The following is a 25,281-nucleotide window of genomic DNA, read 5'->3' as shown; positions in this document are numbered from 1 at the left end:
TTGCTTTTGATATCACTTTATATACATATTTTAGATATATTTTACACAGAACAGAGTGTCGATGTGCTTAAGTTACAGAAATGGACGTTAAAAATAGAATTACACAACAGAACCACTTTGGGTCTGTGTGTCCTCACACGGTGTAGCCGCTGTAGTTCTGCAGCGTGTACGTAGCGACTGAATCCAGCAGCCAACCGCGGGTCACGACTGCGGCGTTCCTGGACAGACCTGTGAGCACAAAGCAGGTAGGTGAATAAAAGAACCGCAGGTAGGTTCAGGTAGCAACAAGACATTGTTTTCCCAACTGGGAGCAGCTGATTAGCATCTGAAAAGCTCTAATAATATCTGAACTATGACCCCCAAAACCCAGAGGGGTTGAAGGCAGGGTTTGTTTATGTTTCCCACAGTAAAATTCAAGAACCTTTCAAGCATTTTTAAGGCAAGTTTTCACACTTTGGAGATAAAAACAATACAAATAAACTACAAAATACACCTTAAATTCACTATTACTTATTTATTATTTATCAATTTAGTACTGTTATTAATATTTTTTTGGTGATAGTATTTTACATTTTACAGCAGGGACAAGATAAATTAAAATATAAACCTTTTTTGTTTTGAAATGTCTCTCATATACACACCTGATGCACCAGACGAGTCTGAGAATAAAACACTAATTTAACAAACTAATGTATAAAACATAAGATGATTAATAAGTATTGAGCCATTAGGAATAATAAATATTCCATAAGCAAAGACAAAACCTTAAACTGCTGCTGCTTAAGTTATTCCACAGGTCGTTGCTAGGTAACCAAAGAATGAGTGAGTTGCTAGGTAACCAAAGAGTGAGTGAGCTAGCTGCTCTCACCTCCCTTACTAACCTGGCAGTGAGAGGTGGAGCAGCTAAAGCAGGGGGGCTCACACTTTTTCAACTTGCCAGCTACTTATAAAATGGCCAAATCAAAATAATCTACCTACTACAAAATACAAACCATATTTATAGACATATTGAGGATTCTTTATACGTTTTATTTCATATGAAAGTGATAAGGTTTTTTTTCTTCTTCTTGCTTAGTCCAGCTCCCCAACTTTTTTTATACCCTTTCTTAAGTTTAAGAGAAAAACTGAGAGTTAAAATTTGGAGCCAACTTGCTATGAAGCTAGTTTTGCTGCTTTTAGTGCCGTTGTCATAAAGTGTCAGAACAAGGCCTTTCTTCTTCCTTCTTCTTCTTTGTATTAATGGCGGTTGGCAAGCAACTAAAGAAAATATTACCGCCGCCAACTGGTAAGAATGTTGGACTAAATTTATTGTAGCTTGACGAACAAGATCCCATCCCCCGCCTTCCTGGTGGAGGGCAAAAAACTGCTAGTCGACGATGACTACCACTGGTTTTAGATGTCAAGTTGTTAACATAACTCACTAAATTTTAAATGATATATGACATATATAAAAGAAAAAGGGAAGTGGTGATTTGCTTCTACAATAACTACATAAGGACAGGAAAAAGATTAAAAAATGTTTTTTGATAATTTGCGAGGGAGAGGGAAGTATGTCAGCTATGCTAGCTTGACTTTGACAACCTTATCATGTAGATAATGATGTGGAATTTGGTGTGAGTTGGTACGGTTAAAAATAAGAAAAATAAAAAAAGACCAGCGACCCTCACACCAACTCTGACAGATCATCAATAGAGCAGGTGTTTAAGTTAGCTAATCAGTCACCGCTGTGTTAGATTAGCTTATAGCAGAGGTAGCTAATCTACCACAGTGATCACTTAATAATCGCAAAATAAACATCAAGACTGAAAACATAAAACTATAACAGTCTGAATGTTCTGTTCTTTGAGTGGGAAATGTTTGAGTGTTTTTCTGGTGTTGAATCCTGATACATTTGTGGCGTAGTAGTCAGTTGCTATGGCAACAAGTCTGTGTGTAGCATAGCCGACACAGAAAGCGAGAAAAAAATAAGAATACGAGTGCTTTTGCGTTGTTCAATGATTTTTCTGCGTCATTTTTTCCATTTGCTGTGGCGCACTGCGCTAAATTAATAATTCATACATTTCCAGGCTTAATTTTGTTAGCGTAACTGTTCCACCGCGGCAGCTCGGCTATAGATTACAAGAAAAAGAATCGCCGTTTTGCCCTCCACGTTGTGCGTAGACATGAAATTTCCAGATATAAAACAACATGGGAAGAAGGATGATTGGCTGACGTCTATTTTTATCAAAAAGTTATCCGATCTGCTTAATTGTCAAGGTATTAAGTACTCCAGGGTTAAAGCCTTTCCCCTGCCTGAATCCCCCAGAGTGCTTTGCAGCTCAGTAAAATTATATAAAATTTTAGAGAATCTTTGTAATATATATTGATATTGATCATGTGTCTATTAAGATTTATATATTGGTTTTGGTTTATATTCAGTCTTAACCGATGTTTTCACAATAATTTTCCAAATCTAAATAATGCGACAGACTGGCAGGGAGGAAAACTTTGTGATTTCAATTAGTGTGCAGGAAGGGGAGATTCGAGAGACTGTTCAATTACCTGGAATATAAGTGCCAGAGGACACAGAGGAGGGCGCACGGCATTAAATATGTAGGAGTGTAAATTAGGATGCTGGGAGGGACGGAGGGGGTTTGGAGCCGCTCTCTTCTCCATTTCAAGCTGCCAGTTTTCTCTGAGCTGTGGCAGCCTCTCTCTTAAGTGGCCAACTTGTTTTGACATTCCCCTCGCTACAACCTGACATTTTTCTCTTGGCCGTATCTCTGCTCCCTGACTTCCTTCACAATCGCTTTCCTCGCGGGTCGCTCTCCTCACTCATTTTCCGGACCGGGCCTCATTTCTGCACAAATCCGCTCTCTAATGGGCAAAAAGGTGGAGCGGCACGCTCTACCGCTGGCCGTGCTTGTAGGAAATCCCTGTTTAACGCAGTGGATCTGGGTGAGACGGACGTGTGGCTAAGCTGAAAACATTTTTAACTCATGACAGCAGCCAAAAACAGACGGTATATTTTAGATCGTTAGCTCATTGACAAATGTCAGAAGTCTAAACCAAACCCCGATGCAGAACTTTAACAGCGCTGCTTGTCAGAAATTACACGTGTGCATGATCTCTGCTGGCAGAACGGACAGCCTTCTGTAACTAAAGTTTCCTAATTCTGTGTCTTTATGACAAGAGGTCAAACGTGTCATCTAAAAAATCCTCCACAGTCATTAGAGCCGAGACCGGTTCATTACGGAGAGCCACAGGATGGAGGGCAGACTGTTCCCAGCTGTTCATTAGGACTAGATGTGGTTTGTTTATGCAGCGTTTTCTCTTACAGGTTAAAACATAAACACATTACGAGTCAGAAGGATTCAATGACAAATCAACTGATGATGTAACTTCTGGTTTAAATTCAAAAATACTTTGTCTCAGAGCAAACTTACGAGTCAGCTGGACGATAAACTGTCCCAGAAATTATGGCGATAAACGATAAAAATGTTGTTTTGAGATGATTTTCAAGAAACATATTATTGATCTTAAAGATCAATAAACTTTTAATTGTAATGAACATTTATTTGGATATTTAGAATATCCTAAATAAATTAACAAAACAATACTATCAACAAATGATATTAATTATGAAATCACTGTGAACAAAATTGTCCTTCAAAACAGGGGCTGAGAGCAAAACAGCAGACTGAAAATTTTAATCATCCAGGTTTTTTTTTCAAAAAGAGAAAAAAAGGAGAAAAACGATGCGATTAATGTATTTATTGCAAAAAGCCTACTCATATCATCCAAAAATATCGCTATGGATGATGATGGTGTTGGCAGAAAGAATCTCCAGTAGCAGTCAGTGTTGCAACAGATCTGAAGAAGCCTCTGATTGAAGACTGTCATGACAAGCTAACAGCTCAATATCCAGTCAGTAGAGTCGATATTTCACAGCAACATGTCCTGGATGACACCAGATAAGCTCTGCTTATCCACCTCATTTGCTTTTGCCGTTCCTTTTTAAGTCTCTCTGGCTGTATGGTTAAAAAAACTGGTTCGAAAGATGTTGGAGTAGGGGATGTGGTGTGATTTGGGGTTGTTCTTTGGGTATTGTTGAGATGCTAATCGGCTGCTTCCAGTTGTAAAAACAATACCTTGTTGCCACGGCTACGCACCATAAATGTCCAAAAGCATAAAATAATGTCTAATAATTAAATAATGCAAAAAAAACTACCAACAAAAAGAACAAATCGGAACTAACAGAACTGCTCCAATATGCTGTCGTCTCGGGTTTTAAAACTCTGGTCATAAACAAACATTAAGTTGAGTTTTGAATCTGGAAATATATAGATTTTTACATTGACAAACTAAAAATCTAAAAGTTTGGACTCACTTTCTCGTTGAATTCAATGAGAAAGTGTGTCCAAACTTTTGGTCTGTACTGTATATATACAGTATATATACTGTATATATATATATACATAAATATATTTCTAGAAAATCTAAATGAGTTAAGGTGAGAATTTACTCATTTAAAATCCGCTACAGCCAAAACTGAAAATATGAACTATAAAGGGTTAACCTGAGATTATTAAAACATAAAGAAGAAAATCATTATAATCAAAACTAAATTAGCTTTTAACCAGGTAAGACATGTACAAATATAATTTATTAAACAAACTAATGCAATAAAACATCTAAAACATGCCATCACGTTTTAAAATAAAGTCTTTTACATTTGTTTCTGGATAACCTCGGATTGAACCTTGAATTATGCAACCACTGCCGACGCTCCTGTCGAGTCGTTAAATGCTGGAAATGTGTCGGAGTTACGCAGGAAGGTGTGACGATCCGGGCCGAGTCGACGTGGAGGTGAAGACGAGGTTTAGTTTTCAGGAAATACTCACCGCTGTAGCAGGACGACGACGATGAGTCGGATCTGGGCTGAACAATAACGATCTGGTGGGACTTCTGTCAGGAGAAAATGGAAATAAATGAAATATTCTGAAGTAGAAATTTAACAATAAATAAACACATTATTATTATTTTTTTCTTTATTTCTAACTTGTTTTTTAAACAAACAGTAGGACAGAGAAAACATAACCAAGAACAACATAATTAGCTACTAATTTACTACTATTGTTAGAAAAGAAGTAGAAACAAGTCAACACTTTTTTAATCCTACTTCTTATCTAAATTTAATGAAATATATTACTGACTAGCTCAATAATTACACAAGATTAGTAATTAAAACCATGTTATAATATGCATGTGCCTGTTCAATATACTTGGCTAAAGAGCCAACAAATAAATTATATTACTTAAACAAAATGCTTACAAACTAACTCTCATAATAAGACAATAATAACAGTAACAATAATGATAATTTAAAATAACCAGACATACAGAATCAGAATAATTACCAACTCCTTGCCAATGTGCAACGTTATCGTTAATCTTAATTTTTTTAATATATATTTATAGAACTTTTTCAGGACAATAAAGGGTGTTTCTATTTTATTTCTATTCTAAAAATGTTCATAAAAATCACAGATTAAATTTTACTTCAGTTAAATACAATGAAAAATCCAAAATCAGCTGAAACATAAAGATATTAAAAAATATATTTTTAAAAACATTTTTTAAACAGATGGTGGATGACTAAAGGAAATATGTTAAATTTAGTTGAAGTTTGTTTTAAAAAAAACTTATTGTAAAGAAACAGAAAATATGCAGCCATTTTAAATTCCCATTTTAGAGAGAAACATATAAATTAAATTAAAGCACATTGCTACATTATTACTAGTAAAAATTAATTACAAGATATCTAGATATAAAATTGCAGATGTAAGAAATAATTTTAAAATATCTTATAATCCAGTACAAAAGGAAAAAGGGATTGCAGGTTACTGTCCAGAAAAACGAAAAAAGGAGAATTTTTTCTTTTTATTTATTCAACTCAAGCAGTTTTGATTACTGAATGTATTTTTTAGGCCACATAGCCTCAGGTGTATTAGTGAAATTCTAATTTATTAAATTAATGGGAAAAATTAACGCATGTTTTGAAGCGAACTTGCAAACCAGTTTACATTTTTATAATTTAAAAAAAAAATCTGATTCAGAAAGCAGCAAATTAAGATATAAATTAGGTAAGATAAAGATAAAGAACCAGATATAATTTTAAAAACTATTTTATCAAGTGGGAGAGGGAGACTCTTACCTGTTCGCCGTCAAGGACAAGTGGGTCTTTAACTACAGTAGCGCCACACAGCTCCACCATCCACTCCATCTCATCTTAGAAAACACACAAACAACAACATTTCTTCTAAAATCAAGCTGTGCTTCTGCATTTAATTCTGTTTTCATCTTTTCAACCCTGTGGGAACAAAAAAAACAAAACACGTAAGACTTTAGGTCAACACCTGTACAACGTGGCTTAGAAAAATGTAAATATCACAGAAAACAGCATCATGGATCTGCTGATTTATACAGTTCAGAGTTAAATGTTGCATGAAATCCAGTTTGGTTGAATAAAGCAGATTCCACCCTTGTGTTTAAGAAAGTCTTTAAGCTACTCAGGCAAGCTGGCAGATGTCACCCCATTAGCGGAGCTTCATCGATCCAGAAAGCAGCGGGAAGGCGCTGCTGGAGCTTTTTAACAGCGCAGCAGGAAGGAAACAGAAATAATAATTAAAAAATTTAAAAAACGACATGGGGCTCAAGTCCCTCTGAGGTTCAACCTCTGACATATCAAGAAGATTAAGTTTATATGAAAGAGCAACACAAAGTTAATTCCTGTGAAGTAGAGGGAAAGAAGAGACAAAGAGTTTCTATATTTTTGACTAAATAAATCTGATAAGACGCTGAAAAAATCCAGTCCACATCCAGCTGTTCTGTAAAACCCTGAGAGGTTTGTAGAAAACATTTCTGAGATGAAGACCAAGAAGAAACGTTGCTGAAAGGAAGCCACAAGAAGTCCTGTTTGCAGTTCACCACCAGCCCTGTAGGGGGCGCCATGTTGTAAGGGGATGGTTTGGTGTCACCAGGATAAAATTGGACATTTCTGATCTGCATGCAGAACAATTTATGTGGAGGAAGAAGGATGATTTTAATCAGCAGGGAAAAGATGGATGGATGGATGTATTAATAAAAAGGGCCAATGGATGGATGGACATAAATAAATGAATAAACGGAAAAACATAAATGAATGGATGAACTGAAAAATAAACATGGGGTGAAAGGTCAAAATCAAACACTCCTCGTCTATGCTACTCAGTGGCATTTCTTCATGAGTTCAGTACATGCCGTCAATCAAACTTTTATTTAAAAAGAGATTTTCATTCATAAAATAATTAAGACATGAAATCAGAAACTAAACCAAAGTGCAGCTGGACGTCAGCCGTCCTAAACCTCTGGAGTTTACCTGTTGACATGTCTGGAAACGGCCCCTTGAGGCAGATCTTGTATCCCTTCATGAGCAGCTGCAGAGAAAAACAAAATGGAGTCAGAAAATAAATACAAAAATGTCTGTAAAAACTGCAGCTGTTCTTACAGTCGGGGACGTGAGTAACTTGGACCTTCAGACATCGTTCAGCAGCGGCGTGTGAGAGTACCTCCATTACATCACAGAGTGCGTTTCTGAAGGGTTACACCGGAAGAGCTAAAATACTTCTAAGCTTATTCTGCGAAATAAAGTTGAAACACTTCGCTCAAGGTTTAAAATGAACCCTCTGCACCTTGTTCACACAGTAATGCTGTAAATTTAGGGATGAGTCAAAGTGCCGCCTTCACAGAGGTAATATCACGCTGAAAGCGCCCAGAGAGGGAAAAAACCACTAACCTGAGACCAGGGCGCTGTGTTTTATTGCACTCTGGCTCCACAGGGGTTGCTGGGAAATGGGAAGGAAAGCGTGTTTTCTTTGAAGCGGCTTAAATCACATTAACGCCTCATTCACGTTGGAAGCGTTGGAAAGATAAAAGGAGAAAGTCTCACACCTGTCTGTGTGTCGGTATCGATCGTTACCTGGAGCTGTTTGGTGACACAGAAAATTGTTTCTGGTACTGATCTTTAATTTAGACAACAGCCCATGTCCTTCAGGAGGAGCTAAAGTGTGAGAAGTTTCCTTCAATGTTTAGTAGACGACAAACGTTTTCATATAACCTTTAAAGCTGCAGTATGTACTGTAGCTTAATAATCTAATATTTTTAATTTTCATAATTGATGAAACTGTCACTATGTTGTGACAAAATTGTCTCATAGTTTGGTATGAGACAATTCCTAATCAGTAAAATTTTATTTTGCTTGTTTGTCTTCTTCCGGTGCGAGCCAGAAACAACCAATCAGAGCCAGGAGGCGGGTCTTAGCGCTGTCAATCACACTGTGTGTAGTTCCCTGTTATGAATGCTAAGTGTAACAGTTATGGGCTAGGCAGCTAACTGCGGCTACATAAGCAGCATCGGAAGAGTGGCCTTTTAAGGAGCCTGAGGTGTGAAATAACACAGGAGGCAGTGCTTTTAGTTTTGGTGAATATATATATTAAGTGATTTGAATAAAAAAACATACAATTACAATAACACAATGAGACACATGAGAATTGACTCAGAATAAATTGATTTCCAAATCATAAAGTCCATAGTCCATTTCTAGCTCGCCATCTTTCGATCCAGATGAGGATCTAATCCGACAGGTGGAAAAAAAAACCCGACCTAAAAGGTCAGAAAACCCATTAAGTGTTTTATCAGAAACAAATATAATACAAAGGAAATAATTATTAAATTTAAACATCTAGTTTATGCATACTAAATGCAAATGCAATAATTAGATTCCTAATAATTAAACAAACATTTCAATCAGGTTAAATTAACCATAATTTAAATGAAACAAAACTATCATATTTCAACTAATCAATTTAAAATTAAAGTGCTAAAGTTAAAGTGCACTTCCAAAATATCAATCAAGAAAAATAAAATAAATTAATTGTCAAATACTCAAGCAGAGTGAGGGAAGGAAAATAAATAAATAAATAAATAAATATACTGCGCAATATCAATTTAAGTGTAGCTACATTCTGTTCTGATCAATTTTAGTTTAAACTTCAGTGCCTCGGCATCAATGTAAAGGTGTCAGAATACGCACAAACTTCAGCAACAAGTTACCTTTTTGAAGAGAGTGGGGCGTACTTAGCCACAATCAGCACTAACAGAATCCTGGTGACGGTCCAGGTAAGCAATGCCAGTGATTCTAATAAAACAACGCTCCAATGAGCAATCGAGCAGAAGTACCACAAGGAAAAAATAACACTGTTAACAAATAAACTCACCCAGCAATCAAATCAATATGTTCAAAGATTTTTTGAGGAATTCCTGAGGAAGACGCCAACAGCAAGCCACAATCACAGTGGAACAGGTGAGGATCTTTTACTGCGCACTGGAGGCGTGGCTTTAAATAAGTTAGCAGCGTTCGGGCAAAACAGGAAGTGGGCCCGCAAAAATAAAAGTCCTTTACTAATTGTGGGTTACATAAGGCTAGAGATGGAGGAGCTTGATTTTTTTTCACAGATTATCCGTTTTATACCAAACTGTTACGACCTATTTTATCAAATATATAAAAAAACCTTTTATTTTATTTTATAAAAGTTGAGTATTGCAGCTTTAATGCATGTTAATGGGGCTCTATGAAATCTGTTTTATTATTTTCCAAATTCTGTTTTATTTTTTCCCCAAATTACATTTATCGTATCGCTTACCATTTATTGTGATAAATTTCCTATGATAAAAATTATGACTTTTGTTATCACATTAAATTCCAATTAATTATGTTTAAAAACCTCCCAAAACTGTCTGTATTGTCAGGTTAGATAGTTTCACTATTTTCTTCAGCATCTGCTCAATAAAGGCATCAATAAATACCAATAAATTTGATGCTAAACCACAGATACCTGCATCTGCATTGATCGGTCCATTGTTAACCACAATGGTATGGAATAATATCGTGATAAAACTTTAAGCCCAAATCGCCCAGTCCAATCCAGGTGAAAGACATTGAAGCTTGTGACAAAATGCTAACAGTGTCATTGTTGTGAACACTTTAGAAAGCCTCTCCATCTGCATTCTGGCTGCAGACTCCCCGCCTCACCGGTCCGGGTGAGAAACGGTGAAAATAAAAAGCATAATGTCACCATCAAAGTGCCGGCGTTTGATTTGAGCCACTTATAATAAGCCTGAAATTACAAGGTATTTGAATTTCAGGCCGCAAATTAAAGTCGAAACTCTTTAATTTCGACTTTAGGTCTTATTCCTCTAAGGGAGGAATACGACCAACGTGACATCCTAGCCATTTCTAATTTTCCCCCTCAGTGGAAACAGAGCCGTCCCCGCCGACTTTACACACGGAGGAAAAAACACAATTAGCTTTTCACAACAGGGTGTGCGCAAAGCGGTTGGTGCAACAGGATGAAACAAGTGCAGCCTGTGATCGGGACATTTGATCGTTCTTTGCGGTCAAAAGACGAGGACCCCCGAATCCTGAACTCTTTAGCCCCTAATGACTGTTTTTGATGTGTTTGAGGCGATAACATGAAGAGTGGCTGTAGCCTGCTTACCTCATCTAACAATCTGGGATATGAAAGAACATCGAACCGAGGCAGAAAATAATGTCAGACAAGAAATGGAGGGTAATGAGAGTTAATATCTGGTGTAAACAAAATAGGGAGATGGAGCTTCCTCCTCTCTGTTTTTGCCTGACAGCGCTGCTACCATTTGCAGCATCTTAATAGGAGAGCTTTTGGAGTCCAGCAATCCAAAATGGATACAGCCGGTCAGAGATTTAAGAGGGAATTATGAGTACACCAGCTCTCTTATTAGCAAATTGACAAAAATCCTCAGACAGAAGAGCACAGAAGAGCTAATAGTAGCTTGTCTCTCTCATCCACTCTGCCCTTCTATCAGTGTTTTGCCTCGAATCTGTAATATTTTCTGAGCTAAATACAATTTACAACATGCCCTAAACGCTAAAACATGTAATTATGCATCACAGAAATGACAAGTAGCAGATTGTAGGAGCGACAAAGCAAAAGGTCATGGAAACGCCGCTGAGGGGGAGGTTTTAATATTACATTTTAAAAGTCATCTTTGTAAGAAAATGCTTTAATGCAGAGGAAGGTCGACTGTTTGGTTTAATGTAGAAGGACTGCGAGTGACGAGACTGAACAGATAATTCTGCAAAAAAAGAAGATCCTAAATACTGAAAAAAAGAACAATACAGGCAGCATTGGCAGCTGTCGCAGCTCAGCCACCCGTCCACTAGGTGGCGCGAATGACGAATCTCCCAAATCACCGTCAGTCCGGTAACGAGTAAAAAGTAGAGAACCAGCAGGACTTCCTGTTCAAAGGGGGCGGGGCTAAAGTGATGTCACCATTTGAATGATCGGCTGAATTATGTGGAATTTAGAGCCAAACGTGGCAACGGCGTGACCTTTGCCTTCGCCACGGCCTCCACTGAAAACTCTTTAAAGCAAGTGAGACCAACGTGTTATCTGACACAAGATCATCTTGATCAGGTCAAGGAGGTCAGAGATGCAGCTTTCCAAGAAAAAAAGGCACTTCCTTTTTGAGGGGGCGGGCCTTAGATGACATCAGCATATGACCACATAGGATCGTCAGGCGTCCAACCTGCATCACTCATGCCAAGTTTGGTACAACTTGGCCCTTGTATCGGCCACGCCCCCTAAACACAATCAAAAACTCACGATTTTGATAACTTTTAATCTCCCATCCCTTTACTGCATAATAACAAAAAATGAAGCAAATACATCAAAATCCCTAGGAGGAGTTTGTTAAAGTTGAAGGTGTGTAAACAATAAAAAATGGCCCAAATTTGCCCTTTGACCTAAAATGGCCGCCTTTGTGCACATTTTAGGGCATACCCCCAAGAGACTTTTATTTGTTGATTTGGGGGAGATCTATCTACGTACCAAATTTCAGATCTCTACAGTATACAGTTTGTCCTAACTCAACTTAGGGGGCGCTGTAGAGCAGTTTGGCCACACCCACTTTCATTTCCATTAAAATCGCTTAATTTCACACTTAATTTCACGACAATTTTAGGCAAAGCTTGTCGAGTTTTTTAAAACGTTTAGGGCCCCAAATTCTAAGAGGTCGGGCGAAAAATAATAATAGAAAGAAAATAAACATAAAGTATACTAAAATTGCTCACATTACTGTCTCCTGCGGTGCGGGCTCTTAACGGCCCCTGGTGGTTCGGTCCGTTCACCACATCGCCTCTCACTTCAAACGAACTCTGCAGAAAAAAAAACAACAACTTGTGAACACAAACCTCCACGTCTAAAATAATTTTAAAGATCTTTATAAATTGGTATAATAAATAACCAAATCATTTATTCTGTCAAACACAAAACAAAAAGTAAATCAATTATTCTGTTATTTTACTTTCCCTGTGGTCAGCCATGCTTGTTTAGACTCTCTCCCCATTCTTCATTTTGGCAGAGTTTGTCTTTTAACGTAGTGTTTGTTTCCCCAAACACAGCATTTGATGCATGAAAATAGTTTCAAATTGATGGTGATTCTGAACAAAGCCTGGCAAAGAGATTACACAGAACAAGTTGCTGTGATCTCTAAAATTAATGGACGCTAAATAATTCATGGGCTATCACTGCAGAGCGCACGCAGAGATTCATCACGGCGCTCTAATTCAACTCAGACATCTGTATGGATGTCACTGAGAACCGAGTGGGGAAGCTTACCTCTTTCAACAGTTTCTTTTCCTTGAAGCATTCAGAAATCCCTGCAGGAAATATGCAAAAAAAAACAACAACATGCAGTTACTCTCTAATGTATCAAACTTGAGGTCTGAGGGCAAATTGGGCCCGTCATAGCTTTCCATGTGGCCGTGTAGACTCTAGATAGCTTTTATTTCATTGTGACTTTTTGTCTAACTGAGTTAGTTTTAATTAATTTCTAGAGTGTTTGCTAATTTCTATTAGTTAACCCATCTAGACCAAACGTAGCGGCGACGATGCAGCCAAATCTGCAGTACCGTAATCCCGCCACACTTTGCGCTATTTGAAAATTTCCAACGGTTTCTGAAAGGGGAGACGTTGCGCTTTCCAGTCAATGTCGGGTTATTACGGCAATTTCACCCGCGTCGTAGCAGGGAGGATGTTTTTCTTTGGTTTAACCTGATGAAAAACTCTAAATTTACATAAATTGTGAAAATAACTGTTAGATATTGAAAGTTCCTGTTGTTATGGAATAAATGGACAAATGTATTTACTCACAGGACCCTAAGAACTGCGTAGAATTAAAATAAGCAAAAATATCCAGGCGGAGATTTGAAACTTAGGTTTAAATATGGTTCAGTTTAGCTCTAGCTTTTATTAGTTATCACAGCAGTACTCATTTTTCAATCATTGTATTGTGATTATGTTTGCATCAGTTGGGTGGAAAACCAGATTTAAGCTTTTTGAACTGCGACTGAGGGCTTCCTAGAGTCATTACAAGGACCGAAAATGGCCCCCGTGCCACACTTTGAACACTCCTGCATTACAGTAATTGTCCTGAACTCGTATTTGTTCCTGCTGGACAATAAAGGTAAATCTCACTTACACTGGAAGCTGACGACCCATTTCCGACCCGCAATGCCAAGGAAGTATTTCAGTGTGCGTTCGCAGACCAGCTGATCATCTGTCAGAGAGAAAAATACAAACTATAAATTATGTTTAAAAGGATGTAAGAAACAGCACATATGGATATGTTTTAAATCTGTTTTAACTGAGGAGTATCTATACTATTCATTTTGGGCTTTTACACAAATAATTTCGGTAAGTAGGCGTCTTCCGAACGACATCAGATTTAGTTTCTTAAAGTGACGGTGCTCTAATTCAGAGAAAAACAATCGACATCTAATCAACCTTTCTCTCGCCCAGAAGCTTATTTAATACAGGACATTTTTCATTCATTTTCCTTAAAATATTTCTGTGGAGGCAAAGTAGCTAGAAGTTATTATCACACACGCTGGTCTCGTCTTGTAACGACAATTATTTATGGAAAAATTCATAAAAATGTACAGATTTTCTTCTATATGTACACATTCTAGCTTGCTTATATTGTCAAACTGAGCCAATGAAGAAAAATGCTAAATATAGAAGTTTGACTTGTTCTCCACCAACTGATAAGACAAAAAATGTTATATTATATATGTTAATCTAATTTGAGCATGTAGTAAAAACAAATCATTATTCCCATACTGTATCCAGTGCTATATTTAAAAAAACTAATCCTAGCTGTGATAAAGAGTTAATTAATCCTAAAAAATGGAACATATGAGCAGAACTGTTGCATCCAAAAAAGTACTTTTCCAGGAATGTATTCAAACAAAACGTTTAATCAAATATCTGGTGACAAAACATTAATCTAAGATTGTTTGTATGATGGTTCATATTCCAAGCAAGTGCTAAGAGCATGTGGATGATGGCGCCATAAAAAAAAACACAAGTTGAATTATTTAAAGCTCCTCTGTTACAGTGGGAGTCCTGCAGCTACTTCCTGACATTTAGCTATAATCATAAACGAACCTAAAACTCCCTCGTTTTGTGATAGCTGCCATTAAAAAAGGCTTAGTGCTTTGGAGAGGGAAAACCTTGAAATTAAAAATAATCCATCAAAGAGGGCAATTAGCAACAAGCAAATGAAGGCAGCAGTGTGTGTAGGCCAAAGAGAAAGCTTTTTCTTAAGTCTTATTTAAAAAATAAAATAAAACAAAATGTGGCAATAAAAGAACAGAGACAGAAATTAACTATTGAAAATTAAAATGTCTGAATGGAAATACAAAAAAGTAAAAGTACCAAAGAAAAACATGGATTTCTTTGCTGTGTATTTAAGGAACATTGAAAACTCTACAGAAATTAATCAATTCAGGTATTTCAGAGCTATAATGTGCGTACCTGTGCGCATTACGATATGCGTCACCTCTGGTGTCACCTGGGAAACGATGCGACCGCCGACTCTCTTGGCAAACTTTTTCACCATTATCTATAATCAACAAGATATTGCATCAGTTTGTGAGTTCAGTACCAAGTCCTATATAAAACAAAACACCTGAAAGAGTAAACAACCTGCTCATTCGGGCCCAATCCGGACGACACCAGAACAAGTTTAGCTTTAGATTTTTCTTTTGGAGGGCTGTTGTTTTCTTTGTCTTCTTGGCAATCTGGAGGTGAATCACAAGCTTTCGCCGTTTTGGTTGCAGAAATTGAATTAGGGGTTTTTGTGTCTTTTACAGTCGATTCTGCATGAGTCAAGTCTTGAACAGCTGTGAAAAGAAAAGAAAATAAATTAAGAGAAAAGAAAAGGAAGATAATCACTAACTGGTAGAAAAAACATCATATGCTTAAGGCTGAAACAATTGATTGTGATTAATCGATTATTGAAATAACCGTTTAGTAACGATTAATCATTAGTTAACAATTAATCAATTACTAACTTAGTGATTGATTAATCGCTAATTGGAGTGTGGAGACACATTTAAGACATAAAAAAACATTTGTCTGCAAATATGTTTTACCCACAACTTTGGAAGAGTTTTACCTTCACCTGGTTCAAATTCTGTAAAAGAAAATCTCCTATTCAGCATCTTTTGCTATGGAGTTATTAAAAAAATAATAATAATAACGACCAGGTCAACTAATATAGTCTTATACTATACTAAAGTTAAATCAAGAAGCTGCAGCTGCTTCTTTTGCTACAAATGATCAAGTGTTCACTAAAAAATGCCTTTACTGTATTTTAGTCAATTTATTTATTTAAAAAATGAGTTGTTTGCATCATTTCATTCTATTTCTAAAATTGTATAAAAAGTCTTGAGTGGATAAATGAAAACTCTGCAGAATATGCCAATTTTCTTTTATCTGATTAATCGATGAATTATCAGAATATGATTAATCGATTACTAAAGTAATTGTTAATTTGTTGTCCTAAATATAATTTTCAAAATGTATCTTTAAAAACACATAAATTAATCTTAGTTTGTTCTAGCAAACCCAACTGCAACGATCAATATAACAGAAAGCCACTTCAGTTCAGCTGAACCAGTTCATTCCTAACATTTAAAGAACTAGACAAAAGCCAAAGGGCAGACACAAACAAATTCTAGCAAATAGAGGTGAATCTAAGGTAATTGGAAAAACTCCTCTATACATATAAAACTCTACAAAGTTACACAAACAGCCATACCGGTTCCTGAAAAGCCACCACGCTCTGCCACTTTATCATCAGGTGCTTTGGTTTCTGCATCTAAAATATCCGTCCTGCAAAAGAGAAAACTCGTTTATTTAAAACAATAAGTAACAATCCCACAGAAACATGCAGCTTACATCAGCTGCATGAGAACCTCTGCTGTCAGTTCGGGTCTTTGAAACCTTGTCTTTATACATTTGTAGAGCCTCAGCTAAAAAAAAAAAAAAACAACCCAGGGAAGGATTTTTCCTCCCCTGCATGTTGGACCGTTATGTTCACAGACTGACGACGCAGCAGTGGGGGTTTAATATGAATACAGTGAAAACAAAACTGAAAATTCAGAATATAATGTAATGAACAGCCAGCAGACTTTATAAAATCAAATGTGACAATTTAGCCGCCATAACGTAATGACAAATGAACAGAGTAAAACTGCATATCTCACTACAAAATTCAAAATCCGAGTTCGATTCTTGGTATTATTTGGACTCAAAACAGCTGCAAAAAACTAATAATGGATTACAGATTATATTCTAATAAAGGCCTTTTTTTTTATTAAAAAAGAATTTGATTCATAGAGTTTGGCCAAAAATTTCACTGTAATTTATTATGCGCCAAAATTAAGACTATTGCGGCTATTAGCATTGGGGAAGCTAACGGCTAGCATTCCTAGGACGATCACTCAATGTAATAGGTAAGCTGCATTGACAGATGTTCCTTTGATATAATTTACTGTTATTCAATATTACATATGCACAATATTATTGTAAAGATGGTAAACACAATGTCAAAGCTAACTGAATTAGCCGCTATGTTAGCTCTTTTCCCTTCTCTTTTTTACTAGTACATGGCACAGTAACACATAAACTCAATATTTATAAAAACGTATTCATTTAATAATTAAAATTCTTCATGCAATTGTAACAATTTCTGCTTATTTTCTTACTGTGTTTCTGTTTTCATGGAATGTCATTTATTATTAATTTTTGGCCTTTTCTACTCAGTTTTTCATGTTAAATTGCACATTTCTCAATCTGTTACTTTAAAGATTAACAAAAAAATCATGCATCGCATTTTTTTTCTTAAATAAAAACTTTTTTCCTCCTATCAAATGAAAAGCCAGATAAATATGATTAGAATTACATTAATTTATAATATTATGTACAAATATAGATGAAAAACATTAAAACTTTAAACCTTGACTATCTGCTGCGTTTTCACTTTTTGTTCTCTGTACTCTTTAAATATTTTCTCAATTCCTGAAATTTTAACAAAAATTACAATAAAAAGTTGTGAAGTTGTAATATAGTAAAAAGAATAAATCACTCTGAATGAAAACTTCAGTGAATAACATGCAGAAACATCCAATAGAAACCAGGCTAAGTAGAAAATTGTAACTCTTACTGCTTTACAATTTTTAACTTGATTAGCAATTTCTCTAAAATCAGAAGTAAATTACGATTGCAATTTTGAATCAGACCTTAACAGAGACTTAACACTGAATGTAATAACGCGTCCTTAGAAATCAGCTGATGACTAGCTATTCTCTGATTAAAATTGGTGGGAAAAAAATGAGAATTGGCAGCAACCCTGCATTTACATGAACTGAATAAAAATAAAACTTCTTCCAGTTTCCTCACAGCTCTCCTCCAATATAACTTCATTTTCAAAGCCTCATAATAAACCCAAAGCCTCCCATTTTTCCAAACTCCCTCTTGCCTGCATTTAGACGCTTCAAGGCGAGAAGCTGGAGGAATGCTCTCAGGCGGTGGAGATAAATTACTGTGGCAACACAACTTTCCGTCTAAGTGCTTCAGATGACATAAGAGGCTGTCAGTAATGACTTTTTTCTTACTCTCAGAGTATAAGCAGATTCAGGGTTCATTAGGGAGATAATCAGTCTGTCCTTTCAAGATACATCACCCTCTGAGAACAAGGAAACGCACTAACTTCTTCATCGAGATGCGGCATCAAGACCAATTACAAGCCACATGCCTCAGTTATTGTTCTGCTCATTATTACTGCACTGTAACGCAACTACGTTTGACATCTGTTAACAATAATATAACGATCCGAGAAGAGAAATGCGACAGTACTGATCTAATTTACTTACATTTGACAACAGCTGGAAGTTGATTATTGCCTCCATGAAGGCAGGAGTCTGCTTAGCAGGTCAATTAACAAAACTAAAAAATGGCTTTTTGTTATTATTTCTCTCACAAATGATGATAATTATTCTTCTTGTAGACATTTTGAAATAAATTTGCTCAGTAATAACGGAAAAATGCTAAGATTACAGGCAAATCTGGAGGCTTGAGGCGTTACTCATATCTACACTGTAAAAAACCAAAATCTTACCAAGTGTTTTGGTCTAGACTCTAGTGGAAATATTTTAGTAAACTTGAAAGACAAAACTTAAAAGTAACTTTTTAGCAAGACATAAAGGCTTGTTTTAAGTAAATAATTCCTTAATATTGATGGCCAAAGTACTAGTTCGGAGATTATTTCACTTATACCAAGACATTTTCCCATGTTATAAGTAAATTCATCTGCCAATAGAACTAGTACTTTTTCATCAATATTTAGGAATTATTTACTTAAAATAAGCTCCTACACATTGCTGAAAAGTTACTTTTAAAGATAGTTTGTCTCGTTTCAAGTGTAATAAGATAAACACACTAGAAACTAACCCAAAATACTGTTATTATTACCGAATAATTATAGGTTATTCGGTTTAAACTGAGGCATTGGCTTCAATCGATCGATCAGTTTATTCGCTGGACTAAATAAATCTCATCATTAATTTACAAACTCATTTTCTTACACGGCTAAACAGGAAGCAGAAAGAAGAAAAAAATCTTACGCAATAGTTCCCGATTATTGAGTCAGCCTGCAGCGTTACCTAGCAACCACAGCCCAGCCCAGCCCATTGCCTAGCAACCCAAAAGGAACTCCAGCACTGTGGCCACTTAGTTTAGTCACTGTATGCTCCATTTTGTTGTTACAATAATCAAAAGATTAATCGATAACTAAGATTGGCTTTAGTTCATGTTCAGTTTTAATATTTGAAGAATTTCCTTCTTTTTATTCGTCACCAGATCCAAATATAAACAGAAAATCTGCTGCTTTTTTTTTAGCGAAACCCAATAAGAAGGAAGTTTAGTGAACTTTATTTTCTAGCAATAAAAATTCTCACCTGTCTGAACTCTGGACTTGATCCTGCTCATCCAGTTCTGGACCTAGAAAGACATTGGACACAATAAAATTCAATAGTCCCAAAGCTTCCTTCCCCCACAAAACTTGCTATCCTCGGTGTTTGGGTGGCGGGGCAGCCATTCAGCCAACGTCCCGTTATGATTTTGAGTTAAAAAATGTTTAAAGTAGACAGGAAATTTGAAAATATCACTGGATAATTATGTGTTACTGAAATAATGGAAGATTAATACCTGAACACTAATTATAATGTCTTAAAAAATGCAAACATTTTAAAATTGAATAAATAAGCCATGCTTAACCTGATGGGGGCATAAGTAAAGCCTGGTGGCCCGCCAGGCTTATCACTGGGGGAAACCCTGAAGCCCATTACAAAATTAAAAGCTAGTTTGGGATGAAGCGAAGCAGACAATTTTTAAACTTCTTTAAATATTAGACTGAATTTAAATGTCAAGGCATAACCTTTAATTCAGTATGTATCAACTAATAACTTATTAAAATTATCCTCCTGACTGTTTTCTCCACTAAAGGTCAACAAGAGACAAAATATTTGTTTTTTACTTAATTAAATTATGTGTTATCATAAAAAATTTAAGTTTGAGACATTTCCACACATTTCCAGCTCACCCCTGTTTTCACAGCCCTGATTGGTTTCTGCAGCAGGACTGCCTTCTTTCCCCTGAAGCACCTCTGACACGAGAGCCATCAGCTTCTCCAGCCTCACCAGCTCCTTCTGCATTTCTATCTTTTGCTACACAAAGAGCAGGAAAAAAAGAAAAGCTTTTTCTCTAAATTGCATTTTATAACATTTCAGCAGGGACTGAGGGTGGAAAACAGCTGCAATGCAACACTTCCTGCAAAGTCAGGCAACTCAAACTGCCTGCAATTCACAGAACTGGAAATATTACCATCAGAGTTTAATACTACGACCGAATACCGCTGCTATTCTTTGTATTATTTGGGCTTAAGGTGCAAATTTATTGATTATGTGGGCAGACGAAATGAGAAATCTAATTTCATATCTGAGAAACTGAGAAATCATCTCGAATAAGATGAAAGTCTGAGCGCTGGAAGATGGATGAGGTATGAAACAAAACCAAACAACAACAAAAAATCATCCTTTCTGCAACATTTCCTCCAACATAAATGAAATGTAATTTAGAAACCTGCCGAGGGAGGGATTTTTTCACCGAGCAAGGCAGTCTGTCACCCAGGAACTGACAAAAAAATGAAATGGCTGCCCCCTATGGGCCGTGAGGTGAAGGTGCATCTCAACAAATGCTGAACAAGCAAAAAAAGATCCTGTTTTTTGAATTAATGGGAAAAAAATTAAAACCTGTTCATGCCAATCGATTTTTTTATCTTTCTTCTTTTGACTGATGAGAAAGAGACAGACAAAATAAACTGCGTTCACCTGAGTAACAAGAACTTCGCTTGAGAATTGTGACGATTCAAAGCAAACGCCGACGCAGTTTTCAGGGGCGTCACCTGCAGAAAGGAAATAGTCAATCTTTTATAGACAGTTCTTAATCATGTTTTACAAAGTTATGACACTGATTAGAGCCAACTCAGATTTTTCTAATATAAGAACAATAATTATCAACATTTTAGTTGTAAAATAAAATGTCGTAGTTAGTAGTAAAATAAAATGTCTCCATTAAAAATCTGTGGGTCTCATTGCAGAAAGTCTATAGATTTAGTCTAAAAATAACATTCACATAAAATTAATTAAAGCATCTCATTAAAATCATGAATCCTATTTGATTTCTTTCACCATATCGCACCACATTTTTATTGGGGCCTGCCATGCAAAGCACTGGCAGGAACCTATTGCTATTGTCGGAGAAAGTGTTTCTTTATTGGGGCCTGCCATGCAAAGCAATGGCAGGAACCTATTACTATTGTCGGAGAGAAGCGTCTCTTTAATTGGGGCCTGCCATGCAAAGCAATGGCAGGAACCTATTACTATTGTCGGAGAGAAGCGTCTCTTTAATATTCTTTATTCTTCCGTAACCGTTAATGCGGCTCATACCGCTTGGTGCACACCTACAAATGAGGTATCAAAACGTGCAGAAAATTCACGCCATTGGAGCTATTACTTGTGGTGGGATTTGGGCTTAACGTGGCGACATAATTCGCAAAACACTACGAAAAAAACCCCATTATAAGTCAATGGGAAAAATCCTAGAAATACCCTATTTTTGAGGATTTTCTGTGTCGTCACAAATTCACCTAGAAATGCCATTCAAATTTCATTTTGTAGATACGTCTGTGATCTCTTCGAAAGTGAAGACGGCTCGTCGATACCAGTTACGGTTTGTCCACAATTTGCCTCTAAGCGACCCAAAGTTTCTCATTTTTCTTCAAATTAGAGTGACAGCCCATCTCGGTTCAGATCTGGGCACAACATTTCTTTCTCTCATCGCTGTAAATGCTCTGAGTGAGGTACAGATATGAATCTCGGGACTATCGCAGAAGACACATTGAACTGTCATACGCTACAAACGCTTTTTGAATATGTATTACGGTTCCTGAACAGGAAGGATTTGTTTCCAATGCTTCTTTTCAGTAAAACGTGTTTGCTCAAACACACAATTGTGTGTTTGACAGCTCAGAGCTCAGAGCTCACACCCTGCTGAGACCATTATTTACCATAGCAACGGATCTCAAGAGGCTATTGGCTGCTGGTTTGGACTACAAATACGCATCGCTGTAGTTCTATCTATCCTCAGTTGAAACAGATCAGGACTGAGAACTGGCCTTTAGAACTACCTGCTGCTATGGGCTGTATATAACTGATTTAACTCAGTAACTGTTACACATGGGATTAGTTTGGAACTTTAAAATTAAGCATACTGAAAATTTCAAAATAAAAGCCTTGAATATTTTACATGACGTAATTGCTCTTTTTGGCCGTATATGACTGTTACACATGGGATTAGTTTGGAACTTTAAAATTAAGCATACTGAAAATTTCAAAATAAAAGCCTTGAATATTTTACATGACGTAATTGCTCTTTTTGGCCGTATATGACTTTTTCATCCACAGCACTGTTACACATGGGATTAGTTCGGAACTTTAAAATGGAGCATAATAATAATTTCAAAATAAAAGCCTTGAATATTTTTACATCAGGCAATTGCTGTTTTTGGCTTTATGTGACTTTTTCATCCAAAGCACTGTTACACATGGTATTAGTTCAGAACTTTAAAATGAAGCGTAATGAAAATTTCAAAATAAAAGCCTTGAATATTTTTAAATCATGTAATTGCTGTTTTTGGCTTTGTATGACTTTTTCATCCAAAGCACTGTTACACATGGGATTAGTTTGGCCCTCTGAAATGAAGCATACTGAAAATTTCAAAATAAAAGCCTTGAATATTTTTACATCATGTAATTGCTCTTTTTGGCTTTATTTGACTTTTTCATCCAAAGCACTGTTACACATGGTATTAGTTTGGCCCTTTGAAATGAAGCATACTGAAAATTTCAAAATAAAAGCCTTGAATATTTTTACATGACGTAATTGCTCTTTTTGGCTTTATATAACTGATTTAACCCAGCAATTGTTACACATGGGATTAGTGTGGCAATTTAAAATTAAGCTTGATGAAAATTTCAAAATAAAAGCCTTGAATATTATTACATCAGGTAATTGCTGTTTTTGGCTTTATTTGACTTTTTCATCCAAAGCACTGTTACACATGGTATTAGTTTGGCCCTTTGAAATGAAGCTTAACAAAAATTTCAAAATAAAAGCCTTGAATATTTTTACATCAACTACTTGCGTTTTCAGCATTATATAACTGATTTAACCCAATGACTATTACACATGGGATTAAAATAGACTGTTTTGCATGAGCAGCAGATAGATCCTCTATTGCACATGTGTCAAACTGAAGGCCCGCGGGCCACATGTTGCCCGCTACGTCATTTTATGTGGCCCTCTCCCCCCTACCACCGTTTTACAGCCCCATTGATTGACTTAAAATAGGTTTTGAGGACGAATTGACTACAAACTACATATCCCATAATGCCTTCCGATTCTTACCAACCAACATTACGGCTTCTCGCCACTAGAGTGCAGCAGAGTCACCTCAAGCTGATTATTAATTTTCCCAGCGAATAAAACTGAAACATCGACAAGCTAACAAGCTAAAGAGCGAAGTCCCGTGATGTTTCAATCGAGGACTTTTACCGTCTACTGCCCCCTGATTTGATGCCACAGCTTCGACTCCACGCAGCTCGTGTTTTGTCCACGTTTGGAAGCACCTATCTGTGCGAACAGATGTTTTCAATAATGACTTTAAACAAGACCAAGCACAGATCGCGCATTACTGACGAAAACCTACACGCCGTTTTGCGGATTGCCACAGAATAGAACTAAAACCAGACATCGACGAACTGACCAGGGGAAAACGGTGCCTGACATCCGGCCAGAAAACATTGGTAAGCACAAACAAACTACATTTAAATAGAATGAATGTAAAACCAAAACTCAGTATACTGGAATATGCATATAGTTTATTGATTTTGCTAACATTAGCGTTTCTGCTGATTTTAGCTGATATACTTACTTTATAATACTGAATGGTGCACGTCCGCCTCGCTTAACGTTCTTGCGGTTCTCCGCGTGCCACTGATTACGTTGCGGCGTTCTTTAGCGTCGACGCCGATTTGTGGCGTGACGACGCCGGGCCCATGCCCGACGGGCGCGCCTTGGCAGGCCCCGGCTAAATTTCTTCCGAAATTTTCTAGTATTCTTTATTTTTCTTCCGTAACCGTTAATGCGGCTCATACCGCTGGGTGCACACCTACAAATGAGGTATCAAAACGTGCAGAAAATTCACGCCATTGGAGCTATTATTTTTGGTGGGATTTGGGCTTAACGTGGCGACATAATTCGCAAAAAACTACGAAAAAAACCCCATTATAAGTCAATGGGAAAAATCCTAGAAATACCCTATTTTTGAGGATTTTCTGTGTCGTCACAAATTCACCTAGAAATGCCATTCAAATTTCATTTTGTAGATACGTCTGTGATCTCTTCGAAAGTGAAGACGGCTCGTCGATACCAGTTACGGTTTGTCCACAATTTGCCTCTAAGCGACCCAAAGTTTCTCATTTTTGCTCAAATTAGAGTGAGAGCCGATCTCGGTTCAGATCTGGGCACAACATTTCTTTCTCTCATCGCTGTAAATGTTCTGAGTGAGGTACAGATATGAATCTCGGGACTATCGCAGAAGACACATTGACCTGTCATACGCTCCAAACGCTTTTCGAATATGTATTACGGTTCCCGAACAGGAAGGATTTGTTTCCAATGCTTTTTGTCAGTAAAACGTGTTTGCTCAAACACACAATTGTGTGTTTGACAGCTCAGAGCTCACACCCTGCTGAGACCATTATTTGCCATAGCAACGGATCTCAAGAGGCTATTGGCTGCTGGTTTGGACTACAAATACGCATCGCTGTAGTTCTATCTATCCTCAGTTGAAACAGATCAGGACTGAACTGGCCTTTAGAACTAATTGCTGCTATGGGCTGTATATAACTGATTTAACTCAGTAACTGTTACACATGGGATTAGTTTGGAACTTTAAAATTAAGCATATTGAAAATTTCAAAATAAAAGCCCTGAATATTTTTACATGACGTAATTGCTCTTTTTGGCTTTATTTGACTTTTCCATCCAAAGCACTGTTACACATGGGATTAGTTTGGCCCTCTGAAATGAAGCATACTGAAAATTTCAAAATAAAAGCCTTGAATATTTTTACATCATGTAATTGCTTTTTTTGGCCGTATATGACTTTTTCATCCAAAGCACTGTTACACAT

At 36.7% G+C, this 25,281-nt stretch overlaps 1 protein-coding gene across 2 annotated transcripts in view; it reads right to left on the bottom strand.

The window, feature by feature from the left end:
• Positions 1 to 25,281, bottom strand: part of LOC116726713 (breast cancer type 1 susceptibility protein homolog) — a 45,817-nt gene continuing 20,536 nt past the window's right edge. The window contains exons 10-22 of one of the 2 annotated variants that reach the window (XM_032573545.1): positions 20,855 to 20,928; positions 20,068 to 20,191; positions 19,424 to 19,466; positions 16,225 to 16,298; positions 15,108 to 15,304; positions 14,937 to 15,024; positions 13,600 to 13,677; positions 12,738 to 12,778; positions 12,191 to 12,274; positions 7,400 to 7,457; positions 6,197 to 6,270; positions 4,884 to 4,947; positions 1 to 228 (exon numbers count right to left, since the gene is read on the bottom strand). In XM_032573545.1, the coding sequence (XP_032429436.1) occupies positions 134 to 228; positions 4,884 to 4,947; positions 6,197 to 6,270; positions 7,400 to 7,457; positions 12,191 to 12,274; positions 12,738 to 12,778; positions 13,600 to 13,677; positions 14,937 to 15,024; positions 15,108 to 15,304; positions 16,225 to 16,298; positions 19,424 to 19,466; positions 20,068 to 20,191; positions 20,855 to 20,928 (1,094 nt within the window). In that variant the 3' untranslated portion in view covers positions 1 to 133. Of the gene's footprint in view, positions 229 to 4,404; positions 4,948 to 6,196; positions 6,271 to 7,399; positions 7,458 to 12,190; positions 12,275 to 12,737; positions 12,779 to 13,599; positions 13,678 to 14,936; positions 15,025 to 15,107; positions 15,305 to 16,224; positions 16,299 to 19,423; positions 19,467 to 20,067; positions 20,192 to 20,854; positions 20,929 to 25,281 lie in introns of those variants that run through there. The other variant, XM_032573544.1, reaches the window with a different exon arrangement.

This window comes from Xiphophorus hellerii, chromosome 10 (assembly GCF_003331165.1).
Source record: "Xiphophorus hellerii strain 12219 chromosome 10, Xiphophorus_hellerii-4.1, whole genome shotgun sequence".
In the NCBI taxonomy this organism is placed as follows: domain Eukaryota; kingdom Metazoa; phylum Chordata; class Actinopteri; order Cyprinodontiformes; family Poeciliidae; genus Xiphophorus; species Xiphophorus hellerii.
Note: the sequence above shows the minus strand (reverse complement) of the source record. Positions and strands in the feature narration are given on the sequence as shown.